Genomic DNA, 25,502 nt, shown 5'->3' with positions numbered 1-25,502 from the left:
GGATGAACTGTAGCATGCAGGTGCTACCTGCATATTATCTAGTGAGCCAACAGATTGGAGAAATATTTTGCGTGTTACAGTGGTATAACTCCACTGACTGTACAGGAGTTACTCAGGGACAAAGCCTGTGCTTGTAGCTAATTGTTCCAGTCATTCTTTTCTCAAGTTAAACCCTTTTCAAATTTACAAGAAATCTTTTTATCTCAACAATCAGAATTCTGATCGATATGTTCATCTGAAAACCAAGGCCCCACTGACGTCAGTGGGGGGCAGGTTTCACCCCTTTGGTCATGATACAAAAATTGAGGTACATTTCACCCTTTATACCAATTTTAATGCAATGGTGAAGAAAAAGGTGCGTAGTTATACCATGGTCACATGGTTTGCAAAAAACTAAGTAAAAGAAGCCTTAGCTAGATAAGTGCATCTGTCACAATTACATGGGAGCAATAATATAACATGCTTGGTGGAGTGGAAGGAACAACAAAAACAGAAAATAGGAGAAAAATGTAAAAAGATAGTCCCCAAAAAGGCTGCATGTTTATGATTTAGAAAAGCATTTTCAAAATCAGACATCGTATTTCAATTCTTACCCAGCTGAGTAGTTTGATCATTCTTCTCTAAGTTAGGATAAATGCACTCCCCCACAGGGTAGTGTTTATAAGGTTTTTTGTTTATAAGCCTTCTTAATACAAGCCTCCCATTTCTTTTGTTAAATGCCCCAAGAAATAATCCAGTCAATTGAAAAGCAGTGCTTGAACTGTACATATCAAGTAACCTACAGCAAACCGTAGGTGTAAAGTTTGTTGTGGAAGGACCATTTTTGCACAGTATGTTTTAATGTCACAATATTGAGCATATGTCAGAAGATAATTTGTGGGAACTTCCACTGAAAGTGTTCAACTTCATAAGACTGTAGGCTGAACATTTCCCCCCAGTCCAAACACAAGCAGTCTCTTTCCATCAAACAGGGCAAATGGCCCTAAATAATAACAAAAGAGGAAGCAATTTCCTTCGGTTTCCTCCAGCAGAAGTGGATATTAATGCCAAATTATTAGTAGAGGAGATGAGAAAGATTGTAAGCAAGTTACTTGCTAATACTTTATTTAAAATTATTACAAAATATTTTAGAAATCCAATAAAAAAGTATAGCACATTAAAAAGGACACGGGATTAGAATGGAAAAATCTTAAGTATTTTGCAATGCTTCAACTGGAATGTCAAGGAATTTGCAGTACAGATCAAAGAACCGTATGTAGTTATAGAACCATTATATTTTCCTTATCCAGTAACCATTAAAAAAGCTCCTTAAATCTCAAAATCATGAAAATACAAAAATTAAATTTACGACAGTTCAAAATTATCTAAATATACATTACATATAAACAGCAACAAACGAATATATTCAAAGGAATTTTTATACACACATTTTATACCTTAAATAGGACACTATCAAGTTAATTTACTGTTGCAATCAATTATACATACTCTTTAAAGAACCTCATAAAATGTTTTCCTCTACTGGAAGTTGTGTATTTCTTTTGTACAAATTGGTTTCTGCATTTTGAATGGAACTGAAATCAACATAATGGCAACTGCTGTTATGCCACAACATCTTTCCCCAAATATCTCTGGGAATAGTTCAAGATAGTTCACTGTTTTCCAGATTTGCAGGGTGAAACGGGGGATGGAGGATACTGCTTGCTTGCTTTCCTCCTGCTGATATTGTAATTTTAAGGTAGGTTAAATATTAAATCTAAACATAAGATTGACAATTTCCTGGAAAACATAAATAGGATAAAAGCATTATCACATACGACATAAGGGGATCTCAAGCCCTGCATGCCATATCCCTGTATTCAGACACTTATAACTGGTCCTCAGACATTATCCAGAATCGTGTGCACTGGTTCCCACAGCACTTCAAGAGACACACGCCATGGAAACTGGTGTAAAGATTCACCAGGTGCTTCTGGTGTCTGAAAAGAATCAGTTGCAATAGGCTGAAGTCTCTCAACAGGGATGGATGCAGGCTCATAACCCCATAGACAACTACTGATAAACCTCTCTTACGGATGGGACACAATGCACAGGTAGGCTTCCTATAGAAATTACTCTCTCCACAGGTTTTATTACTGATTAAGCAAGTATTTTTGCAGGAACATTTAATCCAGTTTAAAATTGACCCTCTCCACTTTTAGGATTATGCCTAATTTTAAAAAAGCAAAGTTTTGAGTCTGACAATAAAAACCATCAAATAAGATATATTTTAGAGTGTAAAAAAAATTTCAAAACTGTTTTTATATCAATAAAGTCTCTCACTCCAGCCAACATACAAGCATGACTGAGCTCTGAAGGACTTATATCCAGCTCTATTTATACGGTTTCTACGGTAGTTTATAAAACTGCTTCCAAATACAGATGAAAAAGTTACATGCTTAGTATTCGTAGGTTTGCTTAAAGAAATTCAAATGAGTTGTAATCCCAAAGTCTTTTTAAACAAAAATGAACAGTTTTTAAACCAATACCATGCTCATAAAACTTATGCCAACACCCACACCACCCCCACTTTAAGTTAGTAATTCCAGTTCTGTATGTCCACTACAATGTACATAAAATCACTTGAACCCAACTCCAGGCTGGTCTAGTGGTAGAACTCTACTGCTACATGAGAGAGACTCTGCTAGTCTGACATGAGTTGTGTGTGTTTATGAGGGTAATGGGCCTTGCATCTCCCAGAGAATTACTATGGCAGATTAGAAAGTAGAGCTAACTAGTTCCCAAAGGTTATCTGTTCCCTTTTCATGACACAGTTGATCATAAATGTTTTCCATCACTTTATATTCGAAAAAGGCACTTATAGCCTCTTATTTTAGAAAGAAATAAGTTGACACTCAAATCTGTCTGAGGGTCATCCATTTGGTTCCTGTGGAGAGTGGTAGACGCCTCATTGCTTGGGACATTTAAAACTAAAGCTGGATGACACACTAGGAACACACACTGCAGAGAATAACCGTGAATTAGCAAGGGGGTGGACTGAACACTACTTTCTACTTATATCAATGTCTCAAAGTGTTCTACAAAGGTGGGCAAGTATCTCCATTTTTACATGGTTTAGTGGTAAGATCATGGGACTGGGAGTCAGGACACTTGAGGTCTAGTCATTCTTCTGGCACTGCTTCCTTGCAACAGAAAATCACTTAGCCTCTGTACTTCAGTCTTTTCATCTGTAAAGTGAACTTAGTAGTTATTCATCTCCTTGTAAAGCATTTTGAGATCATGGGATGTATCCATCTAGGTTCTTATATTGGTGCCCATCACTTTAATATAAGAATACCAAATGCACTTTTATTATTATACAGATAAGAAACCAAGGCAGAGAGATGACTTAACAGACCTCTTCCCACACAAATTTCTCTGATTCTATACAGGGCATTGGAAGTTCATTGATTCCTCCCTGTCCAAGAGCTGAGTGCTGCAGAGGCAGCACAAATGCTGGTTTTTAGACAATGCAGGGAACCTCTTCACATACTCTCATGCTGGGAAAAATATGGCCAAGCCCCATACTGGGGAAATAAAATTTAACAAAACAACGAAGGGTTCTGGGTGGAAGTCATTCTAGATATCATTGCAACAATATTATTTTTACATTTAAATATAGATTGAAAAATATCAAGACTTACAGTCACTTTTGATGCAAAAAGCAAGTAAAAATAATCTAGTAAAAACCATGCACAGAGAAATTAACAAAAACCAGAATGGAGCCAAATATAGAGGATATTCCCTGTAGTGATAGATACTAGTTCCAAATTAAAGATTTATACACACAGTATGAGAGAGAGAGAGATATTTATATATTTTCAGGAGTATTGCGGTAAAGATACCTTCGTTTACTCTCTTATCATGCACACAATTAGCAGTGACAGCAACAGCAGTTCTATTTATCTAAGGAGACAACAGACCCTTTAGTACAGAGAAAATAAATATGTTTGTCCTAAGGAAGAGCACATTTCCTTCAGAAATAAGGAAATTTCACTAAGAAAAGTGAGCATTTATTCTGAAAGTATGCTTCAGGCTAAGCTTGCTGCTCTATACCACCAACCACATTCCTTCAGCAAAATGTAGTGCTAGGGTCAGATTTCCTTCACAAACAGGTTCAACTGTCTGGGAGCTGACACATTTAACAAAGGGAGACCATTACAACTGTATTATGTATGATCATCAGAAAGTAGCAGTCTTAGAAAAAGCCTCCGATTTCACTTAGAACACTTTAAATGCCTTACTACAACTTCTTCACCCTGTCCACAAAATATGGTGAGGGGAGAAGACGACCTCTTCCAAGAGGGTTTAGTCTCAGAGCAGCCTCAACAGTGTAAAGGGCTGTAAGCTTGTCATAATAAATTTTGAGGAAATGATGTTTATTGTCTCAAATCATGAAAGATATGGCGTCATGAAAAGAAAAAAAAAACCAAAAACCCTACTTTTAAAAAACCCACACCAGTATCTTAGAGGCCTGGTTATGTAAATATATACTTTGGGGCATCTCATGCTCTCTTGGAAGTTTACTACAATTTATCCTGCTTACATAGCCTTCCCTGTAGGTCTAAGAATCTCATTTTTCCCTTCCACTGCAAAAAACTCAACCACCTCTCAAACATTTGAAGAATGCTTTTCCACCACTGGCCTCTTTATATGGCTGTCATATACAGCTCTGTTGGCCTGAGATTTAGGACTCAACCTGTCTGGTCTTTTATATCCTTACACTGCTTGTGCCTAACCCACTGCTCACTAATAGCTTTCCTTTTCATCCCATGGGCAGCTGTCTCAAGACTAGACATTTATACAACTGCTTGCTTGCTTATTTATTCATTCACCAACTGAGCTGCACACAGTAGCAAGGACAAACAATCAACTTTCATGACAATTCATCTTCAAGTATACATGGACAAACTGCATATGTTATTAACAGTATATGTGATGTGCATTGGGACAATGCCAAAGTTTCATTATTTTAATTTTAAGTTAAACTTTCCCTGGCAAAGCTTAAGCTAATTACTTATTTTGTTCCCCCCTGTTGTGAACTGAGAGAATAAATTGGTCCCAGTTCCTTCCCTCGACATACACACACCCCTTTTTAAAAAAATATATCCCTTTACCTGTTTGTAGGCCATTAGTCTCCTCTCAGCTTTCTTTCCTCTAGGCTGAAAATACTGGTCTCTTAACCATCTCTCTTAAGGCTAATTTTCAAATTTCTTCTTTCTTTTAATGGCTTTTTTTAACAATATTTTTAAAGAATGTATCACTTACAGCTTTAAACTTCAACGAAGTGATACACCACTTGACAACTGATCACATGAGCTAGCTGTATCTGTTTTACTGACTGCCTTTAAAAAAAGAGCAGTGGCTTTCAGAGACAAAAACCAAACCAAAACAAAACAGAGTCTAGAGGTATGTAGTAAAGCACACCAGATAAAATCAAAGTAAAGAAGAACTCATTTGGGGGCAGAACCCTCTATGAGACTGCCAAATTTAGTTTCCCTTTTACATTCACAGTTTAACCAATAAAACAAATAAGGGATTTCATTGAACTAATTCATACTTAGCATCAGAGCCAAGAAGCTGGATATCACCAACATAACTAGGTGTGAATTAATGCAACCAATTTTGAATTCTGGGCTGCCCTATTGATATACAATTTTAATATTCTAAAAACGTAACTCAGAAATTAAGACTGTTGAGTTTGCCTGTGTTACAGTCATTCTCATCAGTAGATCAGTACTTTCAGTTACTGATGTCTATTTTATGTTTAAATTTTAAAAAATCTGTTTGGAGGAAATTTCTTCCTTTTAAAATGTGCCTCTAACAATTATTAGTCAGGACAAGTTATATGGAGAATTTTATAAACCCTGATGCTCAATATATTCTCGGTAAGAAACTTAAGCCTATAAAAACTTATGATAGGGTCAGATTTGTACAAAGCTGGCTAGCTGCAAGAGAGAGAGAAGACAAAATTACCCTCAATGCAGTGAAATAAGTAGGGAAATAAAAGTATTTCATCTTGATTCATTTAACTCATAGTAATTAATGGACTTTTTAAAGTTTAGCTTAGTTATTCAGCGGCTGATTTTCTTGTGTGTTCTGTGTGTTGCCAGTGTTCTCCAATTTTCCTTCCTTCATTTTACGTTTCTCCATTAACATCTGAATACAATCAACTAGAAATGCTATACTTGCCAAAAATCCAAACACCTGTGAATGTGAAAGAAACAGGTGTTAAGAATGTATACATAAACATCAAAGTTGGAACAATAATTAGTTGAGAACCTGAATCAAGAAAACAAGCAACCTTCTTCCTGCAAAAACAAAAAAACAACCCCAGCTTTACTGTAGTATTGCTATGCACTAGAAACTGTAGCGCATTCAGTCTCTAGTCTTTTGAAGTCAGCAATTCAGTTCTTAACAGAAACAGACCAGAAATCATAATTCTGGCATGTCTTGTGCTTTAAAGCTCTTACTTCTTGGATCAGGTGTGCACATACAGGACTTTACTATATGACTGCAAGGAATTCAGAGTAAAAATTTTTTACATACCATCTTAGAAGCAGAGATTAATGCTCTTATTAAAAAAAAAAGTGTTGGGTGAGGCAGTAGCATAATAGAGATATAGTCAAAGGCCAACTAATAATGAGTCAAACTGGTACCTTAGTATTAATGGGATTCAGTGAAGTTTGACAGAGTTAAGTTTTATGCAGCTGATTTGAGCCAACACAATGAAATGAAGTAAGATCTAAGAGGGACAGATTTCTTCCATCTCCCTGTTGTGGGAGGCAGAAAGCTATGAAAGTGGCTAAGTTAATATTTGTGTCGCAAATGAATATTACAGAAGATAAGTGTATTCTTCTCCTTGTAAATTCTAAGAGCATTCTGATTATGGGATAAGAGTTCTTTACTTTGGTTTTCTAATGAAACTTTATTTAAGAAGAATGTTATTTGCTTTTGATGCTTTATAATTAGCACAGCAACAATATGAAGACTTTTTAAAAAGCATGCAGGAGAAGTGAATCTCAGAACTGCAGAACCTCCAGTGTTCCTTGTGAGCTACATGCCTTGCTGCTCATCTAACTATTTCTGGTACTGTATAGCTTCCTAGATGCCCTGAATATTCTGCACACTTGAGGAACTCTGGAAATACCCTCCCTGCTATAACTGATAGCTCAGCTGTATGTCCATTACCATTCCCTGCTCAAACATGATGAAAATGTTCTAGAGTCCTTAGAACTTAACGTGGACTCACAAGGTTTGAAAAATTGTTGCCCTGATGTGGCCTAAGAAGACTGCACTTCCCCACACGCTTTATAAAATTTGAATCAAAGACCTTTCTGACCTACTAGGGTCCACAGAAGATCAAGTCGATTTCTGAAAATCCTAATGGAGGCAAAATTAGGGTATGTCTACACAGCAAAGAAAAGCCCACGGTTGGCCCATGCCAGCTGACTCGGACTAGCATGTTTCATTGCTGAACTCTCCCACCTCGCAGGGTCCTCGAGCCTGGGCTCAAGCCTAAGCCCAGAAGTCTACACAGCAGTGAAACAGACCTGCAGCCAGAGCCTTGTGAGCCTGAATCAGCTGGTACAGGGCCAGCCGCAGGTGTCTCTTTCCTGTGTTGACATACCTTATGGAGAAAGCAAGAACAAAATTGATGAATCTGAGAGAAAAGGTTTAGAATAATTGGGGGCCAAGGTTGGAAGGAAGGGTGAAATGATAATAGTGACCCAGGGAGGAGTCAGAAGAACACAGGGCCAAGGTTGCAAAGATAGCTAAGGGAACTAAGAGCTTTTCCCAGCATACACAATATTATGGAGCTCCTAGGATATGCAGAGCTTCCAGCAAACTGTATGAAAACCACAGCTGGAGAACGTGCCTGTCTTGTGAATCTCCCAAGTTCTGTTGTAATAGAGGTTTGTGTAACAGACCTTAAGAGCCCTAAAGTAGCCACTTCTTTCTGCACCCTTACCCCAACAAATGCACTGCCTTCTGTTCCCTGGCCACAACCTGGCCACAGCTTCCCTTCCTGTAAACCTTGAGCAGAGGACTGAAGGTTTAAAACAGTACAGAAGTTATGGTAAAGACTTCAAATACAATGTGTGGGATGTTTTCATATACTTACAATTGCAACAGTTTCAACAGCTGATTTGTCACTGGTTGCAGCAAACACAATGGAAGCTATGAAAAAGAGAACTCCCACTACTGTAGTGGCCCAGATATCCTGCAATCATAAAAAAGAGAAAATTATAAACTACTGGAGGCACTGCTTGGTAAAGGAACCAGTATATTAAAAATGCCCAAGTTAATCTGACAGTGAAATAGTATGTTAAACCTAGCACTATTATAAATCTAGAAAAAAATGTATCTTTCCAATTACATACAGCACAATAGTCAACTGTGGCAATTTGAAAGGAGTCTGCATCACATAATATTCTTTCTGTGTCTTTCCTTCCCCCTTACTATGGTCAGTCACGTTCATCTAACTTCTCTCAACATATTCCACATTCAGGAGAAGTCTGTTTAGCTATCCTAGTTTCACTAAATTCTTAGAGGCCTTGGGGAAAACAAAGCCCTACAAATAAGTACATTCATTCAGATCTCTTGGTACTGACACTCTCCTACCTTTATGCCTTCAATCAAAAAATCTACATATAGTTTGCTATGACAATTCTTAAATTAGGTGGATGCTCACAACACAAAAGAGCGTTCTTGCCAATACTGCGAGAGTTCTGTGGCACCTTAAAGACTAACAGATTTATTTGGGCATAAGCTTTTGTGGGCAGAAACTCACAGGGTTTCTGCCCACAAAAGCTTATGCCCAAATAAATCTGTTAGTCTTTCAGGTGCCACAGAACTCTCGCTGTTTTGCTAAAAACAGACTAACATGGATACCCTTCTGGAGCTTGCCAATATTGTATTTTCTGAAATTCAAAAGCATATTGAGCATAACTGATGTCTGAAAGAGGCAGAGAATAACAAGGGGTAAGAAAACAGGCAAGTTCCAAGTAATTAAGTGAACTATTCTACAAGGTGAATCCATGTGACAGACAGGGGTCCCACCAGTATGTGCAGGCAACAAACTGCACTCCATAGATGCTATAATATAATTTAGTATTAGTTTGTGTGACAGAATGCCAAGTCCTAGGACTCTGCATGGAAATGCAGATCTCTGCCGCTGATCCACCCCAACAGGAAAACCAGATGGGCCTCAATATCTCCAATTCAATAAAATGAGAGAATCTAAAGAGCAAGAGGAGGTATTTCAAAGCTAAACTCTAGAAACAGTCAGTTCAGGGAAAAACTCAGGTGAAGGTTTAGATTTGTGGTTTTAAGTTAAGAATAAAGGAAAAACCTAGAAAGAGGTGGAATGGGTTTCAGATGGAGTGTGTGTGTTCATATGGGGTGGGGACTGTTCATTCATATTTTAATTGAAAAGGACACAGTTGCTTTTAAAAATCTCATTAAACACACACCTCTACCTACGCCTCTAACACAAGGGATTATAAAAATTCCCACTTTTAGCGACCTAATTTTCTTTTCAGCCATGTTTGGGTTGCAGAAGAATTTTTTCCCCTTAAAAAACCAAACAATTTCCACTGAAATTTAAAACAAAACAAAACAAAAAAATCCCACATGGAAATATTTCTCCTAGTCTTACATTTTGTGTGGTCTGACTTGTTCTTGCCTCTTTACTTATTTTTGCTTCCTGATGCAATACTGGGAGAAAACCCTAGAACTTCTTGTTTTAGAAGTTCTATAAACTCTCTTTTTGTTTATTTTATAAGGGACAAGAAAACACAGACATTTGATTTTATATATTGCTTTTCATATCAGAGGAGTCCCAACTTTCTTTACAAAAATGATCTTAAAACAGACATGGCAATCTCCTGCAGAGCCATAAATGCAGACATAGGAATTACACGGTGAAATCATATGGCCTGTGTTATGCAGGAGGTGAGATTAATTGTTCAGAATGGTTCCTTCCAGACTTAAAATCTGTTAAAACCTAGCTGTAACAAAGAGATGCACACACATGCTCAAGAAAACTTTTGTTAAATAAAACATGCTGCTTGATCCTTAATTAAACCTATTACCACACATAAAATCTTCACGGGAAGTCGTCATAGATAAAATTGGAAATACTAAAGTTCTCTGTGCCTACCCTCACAGAGAGTAATATGCAGGGAGGTGATTCACTGGCATAGTACTTATTTTGTCAAATGACTTTTCAGGCATTCCTAACCCCTTTCTTCACTCTCTTTATGCTACTCAGCTAGTTAGGGAACACACAGAAGAGAAACATCTGTTTTGGTCTGAATCCTGGGTCATTTATCCCAGTTGAAAAGAGGTTTAGAACCAGCAGTCAGATTTCCTAAAGAGCAAGTTGTCATCTTTCCAGTTCCAGGGCCCAGAGCTGAAACTCTGTATCTAACAGTAGCCAAGGTGAAAATGTGTAAGTAGTTGCTAATATAAAGGCGGTATTTAAAGTTCACTGAGTTAATAGTTGATTATACTACAACTTTAACCTGCCCCTTAAAGGAATATATTGAAGAACAAACAACTACTTATTGTATTGCCTTGTACCAAATAGTATGTATTGTCTGGACAGAACAGTTATATAATTTAAATTGCTTTTAAAAAAACCCACCTTAAATTTAGAAGCTAAAAATAAATAATAATAAAGCAGTTCCTTACTAATTTCTTAAGTGTATCCTTCTCAAATGTTTCATATGCAGAGGTGCAATACACAATCAGTACCAGGATACTCAGAAAGAAGGCACTGCAGCTTAAAAACTCAAAGAAGTAAAGCCCACCACACAGGATACAACTCTCCACAATTTCTTCACAGATAAAGGCCAAAAAGGAAAGTAGCTGTGGAAAAATAAAGATTATTCAAATTAGACAATAAATTCACCAATGTCTGTATATCAGGCAGTCAGCTTATATCAAAGCAGTGAAAATAATTATCATATAAAAGAAAAAGTTGAAATGTCAAAGCCAAAAGATTTTTGTGTTTGTAGTTTGTGACCTGACAAACCATTGGACAACTACAAAAATGCCACAGATTAAACACCTGATATGTGGAGAAAAACACAAAGCTTGCTGTTAAAATTAACTAATAAACTAGATCCAGCTAAACAGAACACACTACATCAGACACACATTCGCTGACTATACAGAATATATTACCAATTCATGGTTTCATGCATGACAGAAGGGAGCACACTAGGAAGATAGGTTTTTGGTTGTCATATGCTCAGTCAGAACAAACAAAATGTTATTGTACAGCCCAGAGCTGAAAATGAAAACTAGTGCCCCAGCTTCCTTATAATAAATGGCAGAAGAAGCTCATCCAACTCAGCAGCTACTTTGAAATTCTACTTCTGACGCTGATGAACAATTTGTGTCCCCTGCTGTACGCCAGAGAAAGTACACATAGCTAATTATGCTCACACTCCAGCAAGGTTTTTTTTGCTGAGACTGAAGTCAGACACAGCAATCGGTCAATCTACCCAGAAGTTCTACATTTACCTCAAAACATCTTATTTTTGAGGGAAGGACATGAGTTATTTTTAAAAGAGAACTAGCTCATTTGAAATACTAAAAAACAAAAAAGTTGTGACAACTAGGATGTCCATGGGACAAGTCACCTTAAAAAAATGTTTCCTTAGCTTGAAGACAGGAGAATATAGTTGTATTGCTATCCTCTTAAGTGTGTATGCATAACAATTTTGTTTGCAATTTTCTCATTTTGGCTACTCTATCATTAGGTTTTCCCACCCTATATTGCTGACAGAGTACAAACCCCAGCAGTAAAGAGTCAATTGAGTAGGACAGGGTAGTCAACAGGTGGACCTCAGGCCAAATCCACACCACCAAACCCTTTTGAACAGACCCCGAAATCTTTTTATTTACTTATTATCTTTTTTATTATTATTATTTTCTCTGAAGTCTGGACCTTGACAAAAAATAACTTTAACAAGAAATTTGGACCTTGACAAAAAATAACTGACTACTCCTGAAGTAGGACATTCCAGGTTGGGAGAACCTGACTAGGTCATTAAGTTAAGGGCTTTGTTTTCATGCCCAATCATTCACTTCTTTACAATTAATCCATGTATCACAGCAAGCCTTCTGGGTAAAGGACTTACCTTCAGGATATTAACTTCTATTAATGTTGATCTTAACCTTCAGGTGTCACTCTTAACAAGGCTTGCTCAGCTCTACACCCATCCCCCTCACAGGCTATATCTACACTGGCAAATTCACGATTTGTAATTCATTACTGTTGCAGCAACAGCAGAGGTTGCAGTGTAGTCAGGCCTTCAGCACTTTTACCTGCACATCATCTAACCAATGTGCAATCTAAGTCTACTCTGAACAGGTTAAGTAACATGGAGATAAAAATAAAAATCCTGTCTCAGCTCCATCAATTGGTGCTACCAAAGACAGCAGGAAGTTATGATCCTGTAATTAGGTTTCAGAAAAACTTTTATTTATTTTATTTATTTAAAAAAAAAAAAAGTTTCCACTGAAATTTCAAAATAAAAACAAAAACAAATGGAAATATTTCTCCTAGTCTTATATTTCATGTAGACAAGGCCAAGGAGAGCTAATGCCATTATCTTTGCAGCACTACCTATCTCTACCAGCTTCTTGGTCAGATTCCAGGATCTGACTGTACATCCAGACAGCATGCTCATCTCTAGACACAACACTATTAGTTTCAATTCTTTTAATTTACAAAGCAAAACTAACCTATAAAAGTTTGCGTGACATTGCTATAGTTTTACAACTCAGTCTTGACACTTTAGGTGAATTTGTTACATATTTTAGAAACCCTTACTAATTACACTGTTACACTTCTATAATAGAATTAGATAGGTCAATTTCTGGTAAGACTAATATTTGAGCTTACAAAGTGAGACAGAAAACCTTAGGAAAACCAGCACTCTCCAAAGCCTTCTCTATACTTAAAGTTTTGACACTACCTATGCTGGCACAGTTAAACAGGCAATTCCCCTCCCCCAGTGCGTACGAGCAGTTAAACCACTATGAAAGTGCTTAGATTGATATAGTTTAAACTTTAGGCTATGTCCACACTAGGTGTGCTTTACCAATATAATATACCAGTATTCCTATACTGACAAAGCACTCCTAGTGTGGATGCAGCTATACCAACAAAGTTCTAATTTGTATTAGTATAGTACAGTCATCCCTCATCTATCTATACCAATAAAAGCTCAGTTTTGCCAGTACACTACAGACTTCTGCTGGCACAGCTATGTCAGTCAGGGATCACACCTCTTCACACACCTGATGAACAGCTGTGCCAGCAGAAGTCTGTAGGGCAGACATAGCCTTATTCCAGTTCAGTTCAATGAAATAAGTTATACTATTATAACTACATCCACACCAAGGCTTTTACTGGCATAACTATATTGGTAAAATATCACACACACACCCTTATCGGCATAGGTGTGCTAGATAAACTTTTTAAGTGCAGACCAGGCCTAAGAAAGCGTTACCAGCTTCCCTGTTTATCCAAAGGTTTTGATAATCTCTCCACCTCCTCCTTTACACCTTTACATAATCACTCTTTAACTGTTTCACTTTCTGATTTTCATGTATTAGCACAAGACGACATATCTGAACTCCCTAGAAGGCAGAAAAATATTTTAATTAAAACCACCTATTTTGGACAATTAGTTGCCAATATTCATTTAAAAAGTTGGAATTCAAAAACAACCACTTTTGACTGATTATTTTTTAGTTAATAGCCTGCACCAAGCTGCTGCACATGCTAGATAGTGGGTCACAGTCAAGGAAAATAACATACAGCCTTCAGTCTGAGTTTTCCTTTAATATGAATATGATAAGTTGCCCAGCACACGTGAACTGTAAATTTTCTAATCTAAACCAAGCCCAGAAGGAAACATTTCAGACAAGTATTCTATACTGAATACTCAACAGTATTAAATGCATCTTAAAGAGTGGAAAGAATTACAGTTAAGAAACGAAAACAATAAGGCTATTTCTCAGTGCACTTCCTTTTTCTCATGTACTTTGCTATTAGGTACATTTCTCAGGAATCAACTTCTGCATAAAATAACTATTGCTATGGATTTCTCTGAAATATTTTGAACTCACTGAATTATTTTATTTTAGGAACGTGTGTGTATGGGGGGCTTTTTCCTCTTGCTTTTTCATTTAAAAAGCAAAGATAGCCATTACAGGTGTTTTCCATTTCCTTATAATCATGTTTATCCTATCACACACACATTGAAAATGTGAGTCACATGTTTTCAGTTTAATTAATAGTTTCTGCTCTTTATCAGCAGTGAAGAGTTTCAATATGAATCATCTTCACCGTTCAATGAAAAAGTAGAGCAGAAAAAAAGCAACATACTTGCTAGAAACCCACTTTGAGCAGAGCTCAGAAACCCAAATAACCATGACGCTATCTCTGGAGCAATGGTAGACGTTCCTCTGTTGAGTTTGATCCAAAACCAAGGAGCTCATGAATGAATGTTTACTACAGGGGATCTCAAACTGGGGGTCATGACCCCTCAGGGGGTCGCAAGCTGTCAGCCTCCCGTGCATGCCAGTAAGGATGGTATGGCATGGGGGTCATCAAAGCCTGAAATATTTTCAAAGAGGGTGCCAGCAAAAAAAGTTTGAGACCCCTGGTTTACTAACAGCTGTCCCTTTGTCCCTGAAAATATTCAGCTGCTTGCATGTTAACAAACATGCCACAGTTAAATCCCTATTTAAAAATCAGTGATGAAGAGAAAAGGTATCACCACTAAAATGACTGTCTTCAGGTAAGGAGGTTTCTCCTACATGCAGGAATTTGACAACATATGTCAACTATGCTTTTCCTAGTATGTAAATTGGTAGCTGTGTTTTTTGTAAATACTTCAATCTCAATCTTATTAAGAGATTTAAGGGGAATGGTTTTTTTTTTTAAATTACTATCCTTTTCTCCCCAAAATTGCCTTCTGTATCTGGAATTATGAAGTTACTTAGTTGATCTTTTTAATTGGCATTTTCTTCCCCATTTCTGTCAACTGTACTCATCCGCAACAGTTAATCTAACAAACACCTAAAGCACTGTAAAAGGTGCAGTTAACTGCTCACTACGCTCTTTTGGGTGCTATCCTTAAACTGTTGCAAGGGGAAAAAACAAAACACAGGAGTTGACCAGCAAAATGAGGAAGGAAGAACTGATTTTAAATAGTTATTTTTTAATTGTATTTCTAATTTCACTCTATACATTCACAGTATTCCATTAAAGCTATTTAACACCTCAAATAATTATTTTTCACAACACCAAAGAGCACCCATCTGTCCTACATTATTATTATTTGCAGTATGGTAGATCATAGGGATCCCAGTCAGAGACCAGAGCCCCATGGTGCTAGGTGCTATACAAACACATGGATTTTCCTCAGCAGGGAACAGGAGATTCCACATGTTTCATTCAGAGTTTCCTCAGTCATTGTCAGGGTCCCTCCTGCCTTCAAAATATGCAGAGGTCCTGACAGCCACACAGATCTCTTGTGGCTACCAGGGGCAGAAACACCTCTGGGATAAAAATGCCTCTGCACTATATACTTCCATAATTATCCTCTCCCCATGAGAGCCCAGATCCTCAAAAAGAAGTGCTGCCATGGGGTCCCTGCCAGAGATGCATAAAAAATCATCCTCAAGACTTCAACCAGCAGTAATTTTTGTTTGAATTAACACTCTGAAATCTCCTACACCCATTGGTAAACCACCTGTAGAGAGTGGCTGTTCCCTAACGTTTCTTCCTTTCCAGAATTGCAGAGCCTTTACTGTACAGAGTCTTCTACACTGTCTGAAGATCATCAGGGAGAACGCGCCGAAGTTCTGTCTCTCCTTTACAACTTCAGTGTGTTACCCTTTGCAGAGGGTAATGTGGCCAAAAAAGCGTTGCAGCTCACTTTTAAACCATCATCCCCATGCTGTGTCGACATTCAGCCACCACAAAAATTAAAATCTCCTTTATCACTTGAGTGATAATCACTTATTGATACTAACATTATATACACTCTTAGTAGCTATGTATAAATCTGTCAAGTTTCTAGCATAGCCTTAATGTTAGATAGGTGTGATCGTACAAAATAAAGTTGTGAAAACAAAAACAAAGTGAAATACTTGCCTATGAAATTGTAACTGTTTATATCTCTTTTGTATAGAACTTTAATTATGGCATTTCCCCAATGAAATCGTCTGGTTAAAAATTACATACAAGGTTGCTATTCAAAGGATTCTGCTGATTTCACAAGTTTTTAAAAGTATGGTTTGTGGAATGAATGAACAGTTCAGAAGCAAAAGCAGATCTTCAAGCTTAAATTATAACTTTCCTTTTCAGTCTAGGGTTATACATGCAATACTTTTTCTTTTTAAATCAGTCATTTAAATGACAAGTATTACTGCTATAGATATGAATTCAGAATCCTAAATCTTGGCACAATGTGCCTTCTATCCAACTTTCTACAGAATTTGAACCAGTTTGGGATTGAAACTGAAATTGCTTTTGTATTAACAATTTCTAAAAACCACTCTGCTTTTGGGAAAACACTGATACTGACATTTTTATGGTTACAACCCTTTCCCATTTAGGTTTCACTATCTTCCCTAAAGCCAAATCAGGTTGCTGCTATTTTCATTTTTGGCTATAAATCTTGACTTACCACGTTTACATAGATACAGTAATGTGACACAATGTATATTAACCACAAATTTAAGATAAGTCATAAATGACCTATTTCCAAATAAGAATAAAAAGATTACAAAAAATACACATAAAAAGCCAGCAGAATAAGATTCCTTCTATGAAGATTTAGGATTCTTTTGATTTTGAGTGATCCACTATGTAATACCCCAGCCCCACCACATTAGATCACCATAATATAATGAGGTTCAATCAAGATTTTCTATTACCTATTATAATGGAATGTAGCCTTTGATACAGAATGTTAAGCCCTTCACATGGATTTAGACCAGTTTAAATTTTAAGTTATAACGCTAAGAACACAAGCAGCAGTGCCACACTGATCTGAGCGCTCTGGATCCTGCTTATTATTTAAACCTCCAACACAAATTGAAATCACTTGCTAACTCTAGCACAAACTTCTAAATAGTCAGTGTCTGTGATCATACAGTGCAAACAGATGTGCCATATTGGTATCCTGAAGATACCTTCATAGTAGTAATAGTTTGAGTCTGCAGAAGCGATATTACAATTACAATGCCAGTTCACCTATATACTGACATTTAAAAGTTCAAAATTTACTATTTAACATTAGTAGAATTTCCACATTTAGCATCTGATTTAGACTATTTTTTCACTTTTTAAATTTAGTTAAGACTTTTTAGATCAAACTAAATTCTCACTGACTGAAGTAAATAGTGGCTCTGTGTCTACATTTAAAAGGAAGTAACTGTATTAACTTCTATTTTGATTAGAAGTCTATGATATTATTTTTTAGATTTGTTTTTATTAGAGTAACATTTTGTCTTAACATGTTATTGATCATTTTTATATACCACCTGATATTTTTGTGCAATGATAAATATAGCCTAAAAATGAAAATCAAGAGGCAGTAATAGATAGCAGACAGAAAAAACAGCAAAATCACTAATGAAAAGGTAAAGAAAAAACCAAATGAAATTTAGAAAACAACAACTACATGCATGTCATACTTACAACAGTATTCATTCCCAAATAAAACACATACAACACAAAGATGGGGGAGTTGGAAACACTCATGTTGTGTTGTACTCAATTTTGTCCTTTTTATTTAGACAGTTATCCAGTTTATAACAGAGAATTATGCACTTTCTATGCCTATAAATGTGAAGCAGACCTATACTGACATCCAAATAAAAAAAAAAGCCATCACAAAAACAAAGTTTTCTGTTTAGTGGACTTGAAACAAGTGATTTAAAAAAAAATCAACTTGTGTTATCAATGTAGTTGAGCATTCATGTCTGAGCACTAAGAAGGCAGGAACAACAAAGAGCAGGGAAGCATGAAGAAGGCAGCAGGAAGGAAGACTGTAAATGGGGAAGGGGGGAAGTGACATTGTTTAAGACAAAAGGTTAAGAAACGTTCATTTAAATTGTATGCAGTGTTGGTGTGGCCATGTTGGTCCCAGGATATCAGAGAGACATGGCTGGTGAGAGAGCAGCTTTGGAGCTTACACAGCACTCTCCGAGTCTCTTTTCACTTCAGAGACCAGAAGAGCTCTGGGTCACCTTGAAAGCCTCTCTCTCTCACCAGCAGCAGCTGGTCGGATAAGAGATCCCACCTCGACTCATTAATTAACCTCTTATTTGCCTTGTGAACCTGCATTGTATAGTGGACAAAAGTGTCAACCCTGCTCCAACCCAGTACTCCAAAACCCAGCCACGCTAAAGCACAGGACAAGGCCCCGGGTGGGTTGAGGGCCGGGAGGGGAACCACACAAACGCAGGGCTGCCTGGAAAGGACCTGGAGAAGTCACGGAGTCCAGGGCACCTCCCCCCTGCGCTGGGGCGGCGCCAGGCTGCTTTTCCATAGGGCCCCGCCAAAAGTATGCTGGTTTCACCAGATAAACCAACAGCCCCCCCCGACCCCCACCCGCCCCGGGAAGCCAGGGCAGGCGAGTCACGGCCCCCCCCGCGCTGTGCCGCTCCGCGGGCCTGCCTGGCGTGAGGTGAGCGATAAACAACGGCCGGGGCGAGAGCAGGGGCCGGGCCGCACCTCACCCCCCCCCCCCGGGGCGGGGCGCGCCTGCTGTGGGGCGGCCGAGGGGGGCGGCCGGGGCTGGGAGAACAGCTCGAGCCACCCCCGGGGGCAACCCTCGGACAGGGCTGCGCGACACCGAGTTTCTCGACGGCCGGGGCCGGGGGCCGGGCTCGCACTCACCACTTGCGCCGCCTTGAGCAGCAGGCGCGCGAAGGGGAGCTGCCTGAGAGTGCAGAGGCAGGAGGCGGCCTTCCCGCCCTGCGGCTCGGTGGTCTGGTTGTACACGGCGCCGTTCTCCATAGCGGGGCGGCCAAACGAAACCGAAAGGCGCCGGACGCAGACTGCGGCGCCCGCTCCGCCAAGGCTGGGGCCGGAACAAACAGCGCGAAGCCGCCGCCGCCCGGAATTCACCGCCCCGCCCTGGCCCAGGCCGGCCGGTTTCGGGGACACAACCGAGGCGGCACCCCTCGCCCCGCCCCCACTGCAGCTCGTTCCGCCCCCCGTCCCTCCCCCCACCAAGCCGGGGGCGCCAGCGACCTTCGCCTGCCGTGACTAGCGGTGAGAGGGGCCTTTTCACCAGTAACGTCAACGACTTTTGCATCCTATGAGTCACCGGGAACTTTCCCTGCGGCTTGCACAGGAGCAGGGCTGCATCCGGGCTGCCCCCCGCTACTTCCACGGGGCCCACGCAGGGGTCTCCAACTACTCCCCGAGGCTTCCACAAGCGGCGGGGGGGACCCACGGTACCGCTCCCCCAGCTCCTGACCTGGGCGGAGTCCAGCCCTATCCTCCTCTGATGCCCTTTTCTCCTCAGTCTCCTACCTCTCTGCTCATGCTTCAGGGGAATCCTCATCATTCTCCCCCTGCCTTGGGGGGGAAGGGGATTGACAGGTCTCTGTCCTTAGTCCCCCAACCCCTTACCCTTACCTCTGGTAATTTCATACACAAATTCAACTACCATCTCTAGGCGGACTCAGATCTCTACTCCAACCTATCTCCCGTCAAAACTAAAATCTCAGCCCGGCTCTTTGACATCTCCCTCTTGATGTCCAGCCCTCAGCTCAAGCTCTACCAGGCTAAAACTGAACTCTTTAATCCACTCCCCAGCCCAAGCTCTCCCTGCTCCTCCTTTCCTTGATCACTGTGGGCAATATTACTATCTTGCTTGTCATGTAGGTCTATAACCTGGGTACCATCTTGGCCTCAGACCTCTCTCTAGCTTCTCACATCTAGGCTATGTCAACGTTTTGCAGATTCTTTCTCCATAACATCTCTAAGATAGGGTCTTTCCTATCCATCCACAGCAGAAACACTCATCATCTCACATCTCAGTTCTACAACATCTTTTTGTCTGTCCTTGACAAATGCTGTCTTACCCTGTTCACATACCTTTGCATGCTGCTGCAAAAATAATTTTCCTAGCCTGTCACTTTGACCATGTTACCCCTCTTTGCATCTCTCCAGTGGCTCCCTCCTCTGTTGTATCAAATATGTAACCTACATGTTTTCCCTTTCAAGGTCCTTCATAGCTTATCCCCCACCCTCTGTACCACCTCTCATTCAGTAAACAAAAGTCAGCTCCCACCTTCACTTGGCCCACTTGTTAAATTTTCAGATAAGTACCTTCATGCTTTTTCCTGTGCTGCCTCTCACATTTGGGAAGTACACCCTGCAAACATTTGACACATCACTTCATTAACAACAGCACCCAGGTCTGACATGGTGCTTTACTCAAAGCACTTTACAAAAAAGGCAGGTATCATTACCCCCATTTTACAAATAGGGAAACAGATGCAGAGAGGTAAAGTGACTTTCCCAAGGTCAGAATCCAAGTCTCCCGAGTCCCAGTTCAATACACTGGCTTCCAACTCATTTATATAGTTATTTTGGTGCCTAAGTAGCTGCAGGATGAGTGCCTAACTGCTGCATCAGATTCATTAAGCTCATTTGTTGACCAGGCACTAGAAAGAAACAAAGAACTATATTCTCCCAGTGTAAAAGCTATGATAAAAATGATTCCCCGACTCCCAATAAATGGGATATATAATTATCACATCAAGCATTTGCTCAGGAGAGGGATTCACAGTGTGCTGGATCATTTATTTGCTCCTTTGTGTATTTCAAATTTGGTGGCAGGTTCTTATATAGAATGATACATTGCTATCTTTTTCCCTCAGGGCGATTAGCTGCTTTTCTTTGCTTTTTGATAGGAAATCTTTTCTGGTGACTTGAACAAATCTGTCTCTCACTCTTCTTGGTTTGTTAGAAAATGGAATAGAAGAGATCTCTGTTTCAATCTCTTCTCTTATAGTGGGACGCACAATTGTTCTCTGATTTTCCACTGTGTTTTTGTAACTGCCATTTTAAAATTTCCCTTTATCTTCCCTTTTTGTTTTATGATTATTTTCTTCATCTGTTTGGAAGGAATCTAGTTTGCCAACTTCTTCTGGTTTATTGTAATTAAATATTTATAGAACGCTACCAGCCCAAAGTCCGGTGAAGTTATACAAACATATAGAGATATACTCCCTGCCCTGAAGAGTTTACAACCTATAGCATCAATGCTGCAAACACATGTGACTTTTTGCACATATAGAACATTTGCAGAAACAAGGCCAACGACAAGCAACAAAGGATGGGAAAGAAAAGTAGAAACATACACCTTGAGTGTGCAAAAACATCCACACAAGGGTCAGCTAGTGCAGGTGTCATTACAAGAGTAAGGCCATTAACATTAAAGTACATTAGACAGACACTGGTTAACTATATATTTTAAAAAAATCAAAACCAAGTGTTCTTACCTTTTTACCAGTACCTCAAGTTATCAAATTGGCAAGATTTTAAAAATTTAATTAAATTTTAGTTGTTCTTTGTTAATAGTGAAAGAAAAACTCATCTAAATTGTTTTACAAATACACTCTCTTCTCTCTCCCCAAGCCAACTTCTACTACCAGGGCCCTGTACCCTTGGATTTGCATGTGGAATGAGTGAATCAAAACCATTGAACATAACTCAGACTGAACAGTATCAGTAATACATTTAACTTCTGTAGTATTCATATAGTAGCCACAAAAGTATCAAGGTCCTTTACAATCAGTTACACAAGACAGTAACATCAGATAAGTATATTTTCAGTTTTGATTTAAATTCATGGTTAGATTGTTTATGGAAGCAGTTCACCACTTTTTCCTTCAGAAAACTAAGCCTGTATCTAGATAAACACACAGGCCCCATAAAGGTCTGTGAGGATGTATACTCTTGCTCAAAATCATTTCAGGTAATTGACCAGACAGTAGGGTGACTTGATAGCAAGTGTGAAAAATCAGGATGCGGGAGGAGGGAAGGGAAGAGAAGTAATAGTTGCCTGTATAAGACAAAGCCCCTAATATCAGGATGTTTGGTCACCCTACCAGACAGATATTTAATAACATTTGTCTTTATTTTCTAGTATTTTCCCCCTCAACTTTCATCATAAGTTTTCATACTAATCAAGGTTATTATTAAGGTTATACTGAAAATTTGATTATAACTATTAATATGATAATATTTTCTGAAGATTTTTCATTTGGGGCTGGAAGTTTCCATATCATACTTGAAAGTCTGAAATTCCACCCAGGCATATTTTAATTATTCAACAATGAAAAGTACACACTTTCTGCTTTTCAGACTTTTTTCCCTTAATACTCAAAAATGGTCAAAAAGATTCCAAAACTTTACATATAAATTGCTCCTCTATATGGATTGTCTCTATTCTAGGAGTGGGGGGCATATTCAAATATAATCCACTGAAAATTCTCTTCTGAAGGTATTTTGAATCTGTTGACATTTTTAATAATTCCCAGTTAAACCTAACTCCCTTTGTCTCATCCCACTGCAGCCTGATAGACACAATGTGCTACTGCTAGGACAATTTACATGAGGGAGGCTGAGTTTCAATGAGCAATTGAAACAGTACAATCTTACAAATTATTAAAATTAAGTTGCAGCTTTTATCTGTTGCTGCTGCCCTCATGTGTTGCTTTTCCAGATATGCTGCTAACACCTTTTCCACACCATTCATGTCAATGAAGTGTGAATTTCAAAGGCTAATTTGGACCATTTAAATCCTGGCATGCAGGGGCAATTTTATTTGTCTTTATTTAAAACAGCCATGAAATGGAACACACATGCCCATATTGCAATCTTAAGACTTACATAAAAATCAGAAGAGCTCCAGAGGGGTAACCGTGTTAGTCTGAACGAGAATTCTGTAGCACTTTAAAGACTAACAAATTTGTTACTCTTTAAAGTGCTACAGAATTCTCTTTTTTAAAAAAAAAATAAAAATCAGAGAATACAAAAGTTAGGGTTTGCATAAGTAACATTAATTTTCCCACAACATGTCTAAAAATAAAAAATATTAGATGTTTATCTTAAATACACAGAGAATATGCTATGTAGTCCAGTTAATGTTATGGGGACAATTGTGTGTTCTTTGACATTTTTTCAGAGCTAACTAGCCTGCCTGCTGGTCACATATGTTTAGTGTCCCACCCTTTCTTTATAGAGGGAGTGGAAGTGTCTCCCATGGTTGCTATGCAGACAATTGATATTTACTAGAAGTAATAAGGCTGTAATACAATGGAAATTACAGTCCAGATGTACATCATCTTTGCTATTGCCTACGTGCCACAGCTGGCATAAAGTTTTCTAAAAAGGAAAACCTTCTGTTCTTACCCAGGCAGCTTCTGATGCTGCAGCAGAAGGAAAAGAACCACCAACAAGGGCAGTGCATTGCTTACAGAGAAACAACCCTTGAGTTAGTCTAAACTGCTGCATTCAACCCAATTCAAGGAGTGGGAGATTGGTGGATTAGTAACTAACAAACTAGTTTTCTCTCGCTTTGTCTTCTCGAGATACCTACAATACAGAGACTGAATAGCAATACCCTGTAAATTGAGAGTCACCTAATTAAGGTGATTTATAGAGTATAATCTTACCAAACTGTTATCACTCTTGGCCTTGTTGAAAATAGCTCCCACGGTGTGACTGGGGATCCCTGAAGGAGTTTCAGAGAAATCTGCCAAAGGAATATGATGAGTACAGGCCATAGCTGCAGTCACTATTCTCCTGAAGTGCTTCCGGAGACTCTCTGAAATTGATGGTTTGCTGTCTAAATATTTTGGGGCTGAATCCTGCACCATTGAAGTCTATGGACGCTTTGCCATTGACTTCAGTGGGAGCAGGATCAGGTTTTCATGTCATACTAATCACAAATGCAAGATCTCTATTCTCCCACCTTTCACAAACAGGTTTTTTTTAATTGGTTTTTTGGGTTTTTTGTTTTTTTTTGGTGGGAAAAATCATGCTAAAGAGGTAGGCCTTGCATTTTGACCTGAAGGTGGTCAGATTTGACTCTGGTAGACAGGAGTTCCACAGCTAGCCATAAAAAAGGCTCTCTTGCTCCTAGTAGTCTCAATTCTCCTAATTGGTATGCCCATCACACTCAAAGAACTGTGCCACTGTAGCAGGTCTTGATCATAGGAGGAGACATAATCCTGGTGGTAGTTTAAGCCCAGAACAAGGGTTTTGAATGTCAAAACTCAGACCTTAAACTTAATCTAATAATGAATAAGTAGCAAGTAGAATGACTGGGGCACTGAAGTGATCTGTTTCTCATGTGCTGGTTAGGAGACAGACTTCTGCAAGTTGCATTAGCTGAAGTTTTTCAGCTGTTGAGATTCCATACGCAGGTACAGAGTATTGCAGTAACCAGCCCTGGACATTGCAAACACATGGATAACTATGGTCAAATTAGCATGCTGGGATAAGTTGAGATCTTCTGGCCAACTAAAGGTGAAAAATGCCATTTTAAACAGCTACTGCTATTTGGGAATCCAGTATCATCCAGTTATGCAGGACAGCTGGAAAATTATGCTATTTGCATTTCATATGAAGTGTAGAGCTGGTCATTCGCCTACTGTTGGCACATAAGGCATCAGTCTCCTTCGATGGGTCTGACAAACATTTAGCAGGATCAGAGAGAGGTGGCAGCTCTGACGATCAAGATGTTATCCTCACTGTTATCCATGCCTCTTTGGATTTGGAAGCCATCTCAGCACATTGGCCCATACCCTAATTAGGTCTCAGATGAATCAGCAATACTTCCTGACCAGTGATGTAAAATACAAGGAGCAGTTACTTATCATGTCCATTGGAGACGGTCTAGATTGAGCCAGATGGTTCCTTTTGTTGGCTGCATTCACCACTAGGGAATTAGAGTTGGGATGAGAAAAGAAGTCTTACATTCTTTTTGGTGGGATGTAGTACTTCTTGCCTGTCCTTTTAGAGGTGGGTGGAACTGAGCCTGGTGTTTGACACAGGGTATGTGCAGGAGATAGCAATGTCTCATTAATAGACAAGAGTAATCTTCCCTTATGGATCGATATTCAAAATATCCACCAAAGAGAGCAGTGACTCTTGGATTTCCTCTAGTGGAGAGGGCTTACCAGCTGCTTCATGGTGTCCTGGAAGGTCTTGAAATCAGCACAGGAGGGCAGTGGTGGTGGTTTCTCCCTTATCTGGAGGTGAAGAGGATCTTACTAAAGGATGGATGATCTCCTTGAGCTGAGGTTCTTGTTCCTCTTGCGAATCATCCAGTACCGAAGAAGTGTGCAATACTGGGGACTGGTCAGTTGGTTTCCTGAATGGTACAGTACCA

At 39.1% G+C, this 25,502-nt stretch overlaps 1 protein-coding gene across 1 annotated transcript; it reads right to left on the bottom strand.

Moving 5' to 3' along the window:
- Positions 1-1,083: 1,083 nt before the first annotated feature.
- On the bottom strand, positions 1,084-19,258 carry CMTM6 (CKLF like MARVEL transmembrane domain containing 6). Its single transcript, XM_067561839.1, has 4 exons — positions 18,983-19,258; positions 10,738-10,914; positions 8,165-8,263; positions 1,084-6,246 (listed from the first exon to the last, which is right to left on the bottom strand). The coding sequence occupies exons 1-4, from the start codon at positions 19,100-19,102 to the stop codon at positions 6,106-6,108; spliced, it is 537 nt and encodes a 178-aa protein (XP_067417940.1). The 5' UTR covers positions 19,103-19,258; the 3' UTR covers positions 1,084-6,105.
- Between the last annotated feature and the right edge of the window lie 6,244 nt (positions 19,259-25,502).

The sequence above is a fragment of the Emydura macquarii genome, unplaced genomic scaffold, assembly GCF_026122565.2.
Source record: "Emydura macquarii macquarii isolate MOO-44397 ecotype Brisbane River unplaced genomic scaffold, CSIRO-AGI_Emac_v2 contig_2422, whole genome shotgun sequence".
NCBI classification, from domain to species: domain Eukaryota; kingdom Metazoa; phylum Chordata; order Testudines; family Chelidae; genus Emydura; species Emydura macquarii.
This window is presented reverse-complemented; position numbering and strand designations above follow the sequence as displayed.

Bases quoted from the DNA above. Each gene is read 5' to 3' on its own strand.
- CMTM6 (XM_067561839.1), bottom strand. From the start codon at position 19,102: ATGGAGAACGGCGCCGTGTACAACCAGACCACCGAGCCGCAGGGCGGG. The intron at 10,915-18,982 runs GTGAGTGCGAGC...ATTTTTCCACAG, and splicing joins TGCTCAAGGCGGCGCAAGTG to CTACTTTCCTTTTTGGCCTT. The intron at 8,264-10,737 runs GTAAGGAACTGC...TTATGATTGCAG, and splicing joins AGGATACACTTAAGAAATTA to GATATCTGGGCCACTACAGT.